General features: G+C 55.1%; 1 protein-coding gene and 2 pseudogenes across 1 annotated transcript, besides 2 other annotated features; all 3 read left to right on the forward strand.

Moving 5' to 3' along the window:
- Tc00.1047053452699.30 (dispersed gene family protein 1 (DGF-1), putative) lies at positions 1–1,954 on the forward strand (the record flags this gene model as incomplete). The annotated part of the gene is made up of 1 exon (XM_800723.1): positions 1–1,954. A coding segment is annotated over one exon (1,954 nt), but the record flags the coding sequence as incomplete, so codon positions are not given.
- Positions 1–2,736: a sequence feature (areas merged during assembly that could not be assigned to a particular haplotype. This can correspond to areas where the two haplotypes were merged or to regions with more than two copies in the genome that were merged during assembly.).
- Positions 2,737–9,077: a sequence feature (areas not merged during assembly with more than two copies in the genome that could not be assigned to a particular haplotype).
- Positions 4,415–7,108, forward strand: Tc00.1047053452699.10 (annotated as a pseudogene).
- On the forward strand, positions 8,248–9,077 carry Tc00.1047053452699.5 (annotated as a pseudogene; the record flags this gene model as incomplete).

Here is a 9,077-nt window from a genome sequence, read left to right on the forward strand (position 1 = left end):
GTCCGCCGGCATCATCGGGGAATTCCGCCCCGTGGAGTGTGGCGTGTGCGATGCCAACGTGCACTGCTTTGCAGCTGCGACGAGGGCGATGTCTGGGTCGTGCCGCTGCCGCTGTGCTGAGGGCGGGTACGGGCGCGACTGCCTGCCGGTGTACCTGCCGCACGTGGACGGGTGCAACCGCACGCCCGCTATGCCGCCGCTGAGCCACACGGCGACGCTGACGGAGACGCGCAGCCCGACACCAAAATGGACGCCGAGCCTGAGCACGGCTCACTACAGTCCGACGCCGTACAGGCCGACGGAGACCCCGCGGGTGACGGAGACGGTGGCGCTGCCGCCCACGCGGACCCCGACGGCGTCGGTGAGCGGCACGCTGTGGTGGAGCGAGGTGGCGTGCCCGACACTCGCCGTGACGACGACGGCGGCTGGTGGGAGCCTGACGCAGAACGACATCCGCGGCGGTGGGAGCGCCGTCCCGACGCTGCTGATGGTGGCGCTGCCGCCGCCGTTTCGGTGGGCACGCGACCCGCGGCTCGGCACGCACCTGAGCTTTGTGCCGGTGTCGACGGCGCAGCCGCGCGGGTTTGGCGGTCCGTGGGGAGCGATGCTGCGCAACGCGACGTGGGTGCGCAACGCGACGAATCCGTCCACCGTCCTGGAGCTGGCTGTGCCCGTGCACCGCGGTTACTTCATTGTTGTCGACGAGACGATAGTCATTCGCTGCGACGCTGTGGCGGTGTTCGGCGGCTGCAAGGGTGTGCTGCTTGGGTCCTTCACGATCAGGTCCGCCACGCTGCCCGCCGCCGCCAGCGCCCTCTCGGCGATCACCGGCGTTGTTGCGGGTGCGGCGGCTGTTGCGGTGGTGGTGACCGGCGGGCTGGGCTCCGTCCTGGAGATGCAGGCGCTCGGCGTGTTTGCGAGGATGCCATGCGCCTCGGCGCAGGAGCGTGCGAGCACCGTTGCGCTGCCGTACTTCCTGTCGGTGTTCGCTGCCCTTGATCCGCTGTGGATGGTGGTGGGCAACGCGCTGCTCGCCGCTGTGTTCGGGTGCGTGCACTGCGGTGTGACGGCGGCCTTCCAGCGGTGGCGCGGCGTGGACACGGCGAGTGCGTGGGCGGCGATGCGCTTCCCGAGCCTGACGTACGTCGTGGCGCACGCGATGCATCTAGGCATATTCTTCGGCTCCGTGCTTGCACTGGCGATGCCTGGCGCCCGCGGGCATCACCGCGTGATTGGTGTTGTTGGCGTGCTGTACGGTGTGGCGTTCCCTGCTGGTGTGTGCTACTTGATTGCCCGCCACGTGGGCGCGAGCTTCACGAGGTACTGGCAGTTTTCGAGGAAGCCGCTGCACGAGCGCCTGCTGTACCCCGTCGGGTATTGGCACCCCGCGGCGCAGCAGCGGATGTACGGCGGACTGCTGACGAACATGAGGGGCAGCCACGTGTGCTGGTGCGTGTTCCAGCTGTCGGTGCTGTGTGTGGTGGGCCTGATTGCGGCTGTGCACCCGCCCGTGGGAGGCTGCCACGTCCAGTACTTCTGCATGGCGGCTGTGCTGCTTGCGTGCGCGGGCGTGATTGCCTTCACGAACATGATGCGCTCGGCCTTCCTGACGGTGATGCACACGGCGAGCTTTGTGCTGCTTGCGGCGCTGTGCGTGATCAGCGCGGCCAACCATCTTGCGCCGAGCGACGGCGGTGCGAGGGCGTACGCGGCGATGGTGCTGCTGCTGACCACTGTGCTGCTTGCGATCACTGTGTACAGCGTGGTTGTGTGGTACGCGGAGGACCGCCACTGGCAGGAGCTGCGCGAGCCGCGGCGTGGTGGGCTGGAAGCGCTGCTGCGCGATGGCGAGGAGAGCGAAGAGGTCGTGCAGAAGCCGCACGAAGCAACGACATTGTCGTACGCCTCAGGCGCCACCGTTACGTCGTCGTACCGGCCACCCGCAGCGCCGTAGCAGCCCATGGCCGGTGACACCCGCTCCGACACTCTGAGCCTGTTCGACGGTGCACCCAGTGCGAGCTGCAGCATTAATTATGCCCTTCTGAACAGGTGAAGATGCTCTGCTTGACGAAGAAATTATCGCAGTTTCCCCTTTTGGGGTGTAAAGGCCCCGACCCAACAGTTTCTTTACGCGGCGAGAAGACACAAAGCACCTTGCAGATGCGGCATAACGTGGATGCTTCTGGCAGATACCTTTTCTCTTTCCATTATTCATAGATATATCGGGTGATTTTTTTGTTGCTTTTACTTTATTTTTATCGATTATCGACGACAACGGATTATCGAGCTATCACACTGGCTCGGGGCGGATGCGTAACGTGTGTGTGCGTGTGCGTGTTTTTTACGCTCTTCGCTGCCGCACCGAGTATGGGGGCTGTTGCTCTCTCTTTCATATCTATACTCAGTAATGAGGAGGTGCTTGACGGCGGTGACTTGCTTGCGGATTATAGGAGTTATTTAATAAAACTTTAGGGATAAAAAACGATAGTGCCCTCCTGTGATTTTCACTACGTAGAATTTGGAGGCATGCGGTGCTGGTAGATTAGGGGAGGGCGCGGGGCCACGGCTGTGCAGCTGCGCAGCCACCGATCGTACTCCGCCCCGAAAGCGTCATTGATTGTTGGTTTTTGTTGGTTTGTTTCTATTTTTTGTGCGGGTGCCTGCAGTGACTCTCTCTCCTGTTGCACGATGACTGTGTGGGAGGGCATGCCTGTCGCTTTTTATGCTTCTGATGCTATGTAGAAAAAACAAAAAGAGAAAGAAAGAAGAATTTTGCGGAATGGCGTATTGCTTTGCTTATATATCGATGTATTTTTTTTTGGCTATCGCATCATTTTTTTCCTTCTTTTTTTGCTTTGCTCCACACGTGTCTCAGTGTTTGCTTTAGTACGGCCACACACGGGTAGGTTGAGCCGCGAATAGTTTCCTTCTTTTTCATGCCACCTTCTGTTAGACACTGACGCGGGCACTTTTGTCAAGCATCCACTCTCCACAGCGTGCTGCCTGATATTTTGGAGTCATCTCAGATGTAACGCCGGTATCACCGCCGTGGCACTCATGGGAAGTAAGATGGGACGCGGGACAGCGAACGATATTGTGCTGCACATGTGTCTGTTGCATTTGTTCTGTCGTGATGGCTTCAATGTAGAAGGAGAGGGATGAACATTGCACGATTCCGTGGGTTGGAGGAGTTATTACCCCTTTTTATTTTTTGTATGATCTCTGGTTCCCACCCGTGTCTGCCCCGATTGCTTCCCCTGAGTGGAGCTGCGCCATGGCCGTCCTTTTTGTTGTTGTCCTTTTATCTCAAGGCACGGCGGGATTGAGGCGCACCGTCCCACGAAGGGTCTTGCACACATACACAATCTCATGCCACTGTCGCCCCCGAGGTCGGGTGCAAAACCCAAATCCCTGCTGCTTTTTGCATTGGCGCAATTATTTTTTTTTTATTGATTGACGGACGCCATTCCGTCCGGCGTGCCACTTTGATTGGATTTTATGGGATTGTCCGCCAACGCCATCGAACGAAGCAGGCTGACACTTTCACGTATTTAAATGCCATCTTGCGCGCAGGTATTTTCTTTTCCCGTTCTGTTTATGTGCACTCAAACAGCGAGGGATTTGGAACTATGCGTGCGTGGAATTCTTCCTGCCATTTGAACTGCAGGCAGCACCGAGGGGCTGTCACTTTAATCCGCAGAGTTGTTGTGTCTCTTCGCAGGGTTAGCAGGGAAATTGCATGCAGTCTGCTACTGCTGGTGTGCCCTCAAAAGTTTTCACTCCATGCGAATAATGTGCTTCAGCGAGTGAGGGGGATGATTGGGTTTGTGTGCGCTCTGGTTCTGTTTGCTACTTTGTGCGGTCACGCAACACCTGAGTGGTGGGAAAATGGAGCGGGGCGATGCATGGCCGCGTTCCGCCCATCGTTCAGTGCACGATGGTGTGGTGCACATTGTTGTGCTGACTTTGCGATGTGACAGCGGCCTCCTGCGCGGCAATGGCGGTGGGTGGATGGGAGCCTGACGCGGAACGACGGTGGGATCGTGCCTCCTTTTTATTCTTTTTTGAAGGTGTGCACTTATTTTTGGTGTCGGTGGTGAGGCAAACAGACGGACAACGTGAATAAAACAAAATGAAAAGGGCGATATTGTGGCGGTGTTGGGGTTGGTTGCACGTTGTGTTTCTGCGGAGGCGGTGGGCCTCGACTGTTTTGCCCACAGGCGTTGCAGTGCGGCTGCATGGCGCACCGACTACCACTCCGTGCGAGTGCCACGCCCAACGCCATTGGGACTGCGGGACAAAACAGCCGCGAGTGTCCTTTGGAGCCAGCGGCACCTGCTGGCCGCGGTTGGGCGGTGCGAGTGGGATGCTTCACCGCACGGGTGTTGTGATGGCGCCTCGACGCGGTTCTTGTGATGGTTCCGACGCTGCAGCTCGACATGTGGCGGGGAGTTGAGGAAACGCAGCGAACAGAGTGGACCATGAGCAGCACTGTAGAGGACATTCTGCTGGAGGGAAGCACTCTCAGGACCGACATGAAGCTGAACGATTTCCTTCGGAATTATGTTGGCGGCAGGGGCGTTGAGGAATTCAATGAGAACGTCTATATGAAGGAATTTTTAATTAGTTCCAATGAGTTCATCCAAGACGAACTGTTCTTGAGGACAATAGAGGCATCGCCGCCATACCAAGAGCAGAAAAAAGAGCGCGAGGAGTTTTACATGCTATTGGAGGCTTCAAATAAGCTTTCACACGAACGTATTTTCACTCTCAGGCAATGTAGGGACTATGAAAGAAAAGGATACGATCACTCCTCCTGCAAGGGGAAAACCAAACGGAGTACTCACGCAGGTACCGACAGAAGCGAGGCGGGAGGCAGAGGAAAGGCTAGGACGAACGCAGGAAATGAAATTTACCATTTGCACTAATATCGAAGAGTTACTGTTTAAGGGAAGAGTTCGCGTCAACGTAATGAGGCTGAATGATTTTCTTACGAGGGAACTGGACGGCAGGGGCATTGTGGACACCAATCGGGATGTCATTCTGGAGGAGTTTTTCAAGGACCCCAAGAAGTATATTGAAGATGCGGGAGTATTGGGCGAAATGCAGGCATCGGATCATTAAAAGAGGATGGAGAGGACTGTAAGGGATGAAATGGATATGGAAGAGGATGTAAACAGGCTTTACAAAAATGGTGTGGACAATCTACTGAAGTGGTTGGCTGCTGCTGCGGAGGTAAAAGCAGCTGTTCATAACTCCACTAAACATTTCTTGGATGCGGCTGCCGAGGAAGCGAGGAAACCAAAGAAGTCGAGTGCACCGATATACCTGGAGGGAAACTACGAGTCTGTGTACAATGCGAGGTGGCATCATGTTGTGGGGTTCCTGGCGGCGAGGGGACGGGAATGGATGTGAGGGAAGGGAACCACCACAGCCATGGACGTACAAGGCAGTTGGCCGAACTCTCGAAAAGGATGACGGTGTGCGGCGATCCGGTGCAGCACTTCTTAGGCAGATGGTGCTCACCTCGGAGAAGGGATGGCCGTACTCGTGGAATACGATACAGGATCTTCCTAAGGACGTTTTTGTAAACTGTGAGGTGGGGCGAGCGTGGCAGATCGTCAGGAATGATCTCACCGAATGGTTCAGCCCTCACGGTCGGACCTACTTTAAGCCCAAGCAGCATCTCTTGATTGGGACGCCCGGGATCGGGAAATCGATGGCTGCCGGCTCGTACCTCCTCTACCAGCTGGTGCACTACGATGCGGAGCAGCTCCCAATGGTTGCGTACGTTATTGGGAGTCAATCATTCCTGTTTGACAAGATCATCAGAACGGTGTCAGTGTACATGGATGACCACAGGATTGAGGATGTTGTAAACATTTTTTCTTTGCGTGGGTTTAAGGGGTATATTATCTACGACGTGGCATTGGCATGTCGTCAACCGCCTGCTGGTTTGCCTTGCAAGGGATGGGGCATGATTGTGGTGACACCACCAGACAAAAACGAATATGAACGGTGGACAAAAAAAATGGACTCTACTGCAATTGTAACGAATTGTCCCGAAGAAAACGATGTGAGGGCAATGTGCATTTGGATGAAGCGCAATCGGCCACTGCAGGAGCAAGCGGAATACTGGGAGGAGGTGAGGGGTCGCATGAATAACGTGGGACCAATTCTCCGCTTCATATTTGGCAAACAGGCATATGATGACCGCATTAAAGCGTGTCAGCAGGCCGTGGATGGGTCGACCGCCTCGGAATTGGAGCGCAATTCGGGTATTGGCTGCTGTTACTCGTCCAATGACAGTGACTTGTCTCGAAAGCTTGTGAGGGTTGTCCGAGCACGACGAGGAAACAGCATTGAGTCGCCTCTGAATGTATTGATATCTCCCCACCTCGAACGTGAAACATTGTCCAGGTTGGAGAATGAAATGAAGCAGTCCGATTTTATTTTTTTCGTTCTGAGGTTCTGGGATTATGTCCCACCATATATTATTGAAAAGTATGCCGCATCCGCATTTTTGAATGAGGATTTCCTGCGTGCGATAAGACTCAAAATCAAGGAACTGAGGCTACCAGGACGACGTGAGCCACACAGCTGTGCGCTGAAAGAGCACTCAGACAAGAGCTTCGCCAGAAAAGAGGTTCTGCCGCCACCGGAACGCCTTTCCAATCCGGTTGCTATGGACCACTGGGTGCTGTATGAACCGAAAGTCCAAAACTTTCCGCTGGTGGACGCCTTTTTCTTTGTGAACTCAAATCCGAAGACGCTGGTTGGGCTGCGGATGACTACGGCGGGTGGGCACCGCACGACAACCAGCACTGTGCGGCAGTTCAATGAGTGCCTGGCGGCATATTTTGAGGGTTGGGAGGAGTTATCCCGAGACATGTCGTGGGAGATGATTTATGTGCAGCACGCAGACAGCACGCCGATGACTGGCTGGCGGAGATGTGATGTCGTCGATTCCAATAATATGAGCCGCGCTGAAAACCGAGAGATTGCGGCGTTCTGGGAGGAAGAGGTGCACCAGTACATAGCAGCGGTATCATCCGCTGACGCCAGAAGAGGCGAAGCTCTCCGAGGTGAGGAAAAACCGCCGAAATAGGAGAACGAATTGGGGAATGAAGGGGGTAACTTTGATTTCTGGTAAAAAAATATTGTGGGATTTATATATTTTTGGATACTTTTTTGTGTGCATACGGTGCGGGTGCACCAGCCCCATGCGGCAGAATAGCATACAGATTTCAGAACTGTCCAACGCTATCGAACATAACAGTGACAGAAGAAAATTAGGGAGGGAAAGGGGTTGTTTGTTTTCTGGTGAAAAACATTGGGTGGTTTCTACATGATATGTTAGTTGTGTGTGTGTTATACGAGGCAGAATTGCCCCGGTATGAGGGAATCATTGTGGCTGGTGGTGTCGCAGTGCTACTGCATTGTCCATTTTCTTCTATTGTGTTCTAAGGCCCATCATTAACAGAAGCATCTTTAGGGGATGGATGACGAATAATTTCTATTGAAGAAATGGTGTGCATTCCGTGTGACCGCATGGAGTGAGGCGCCCGTCATGGATGGGTGAGGGCCCGCTTCCGCGTGTGGCTCTTTGGGTGATTGCTGGCGGTGTGTGCGTTTGTTGTGTGGAGGGCCGAATCTTTTCTTCCGCGGACTGACGGCACTGCGATGTTGTTTGTGTGTGTGAGGACTGGTGTGGAGTTGCCGGCCAGGGCGAGGGCCGTGGCGGTGCTTTTCCGCCCGCAATTTGTTTCTTCCGTGTGTGTTGTGCTGCTTCTTGCTTTTTCCCCCTCTCACCCTTTTCTCCTGTGTTCCTGCGTGGAGTGGCCGCATGCTCACGGGCCACGTTGATTGTGAGTGCCTCCTGACGGCATCCATTCATTTCTCTCCGCCTCTCTGTCTGTCATTCCCTGTTGGGTGTGGCGTGTTGCACCGCGTGAGGGCTGGCCCGCACACACCGACGGCCCGCCGTGGCTTGCCGTGTTGCTGCTCTTTTCTGTGGGCGATGGTCCTCCGTGCTGTCCCTTCCGGATTGTCTCGTGCCCCGCTCTTTGCGTGGTTGCTCTGCTCTGCTCCTCACTGACCTTTCTGGTGTATTGCCGCTGTTGTCGCTGTACTCTCCACTTCTTGAACACAGACACGCTAGGAAAACAAGCGCGAATCGCCACTGTGAAATTCAAAGGCACTGAAAGGACTAACAACAGCACACACACCGCCCACACACATATTTATATGCTCTCACGTGTTGCTGCAGTGATGGCACCCCGCACACACAAACAGTTGCCGCGTGACCGGATCCAGCGGCAGGAGGAGGGAAGGAGGAGAGAGTGAGCCGCAGAGGTCCAATATGTCCCGGCGTGTGTTTAATTCCGCGGTGCTGCTCCTATTTGTCGTGTTGTGCTGCGCCACCTGTGGAGCTGCGGCCCATCGACGGGGGAGAATTAAGTGATTGCGCGGTTGCCGTGGGTGGCTTTTATTTTTTTCCGGGACGAACGCATTTGGAACCGAAGGGTGGGACTGGTGCAAGTGGAAGGAGGGATTCGTTTGGATCGCTCGCTCTTGTGGGTGTTGGTGGAGTGACGGTTGTCTTTGATGGGGGTTACACGACGCTTAATGGTAGCGATGGGGCACCGAGTGGGCTTTCTCATGCGGATATTGTGGCGGGTCCCATCTTTTTTGCGTGGAATTTGTCTTTTTTTTTGGTGAGTTTAATAATGGCCGGAATACACACATCGTGTTGAGCACAGCGAATATAAAGGGTGTTGTAGGCTCCGCGTTCAATCCCACGACAATTGAGAGCGGCAATAGGGCGTTTCTCCTTGCGGGAAGCTAGCAAATGTTTGGTACGAATGGTGGGTTCAATTGGGCGTTGAGGGACCGTGATGTTCAACTGGTTGTGGGTGAATTCACGCAGCCCAATGATGGCAGACGGAGCGAGCTGATCCACTGGTGTGAACCCAAATTGCTGTGATCACAGATCATTCCCGAGACGCACGAACGCGGTGCGAATGGATTGAGGGTTTTTGTGGCTCAGGTGGTTTTGAATCGCACGCTTGTGTCCC

The sequence above is a fragment of the Trypanosoma cruzi genome, genomic scaffold (genome assembly GCF_000209065.1).
Source record: "Trypanosoma cruzi strain CL Brener 1047053516601 genomic scaffold, whole genome shotgun sequence".
NCBI classification, from domain to species: Eukaryota; Euglenozoa; class Kinetoplastea; order Trypanosomatida; family Trypanosomatidae; genus Trypanosoma; species Trypanosoma cruzi.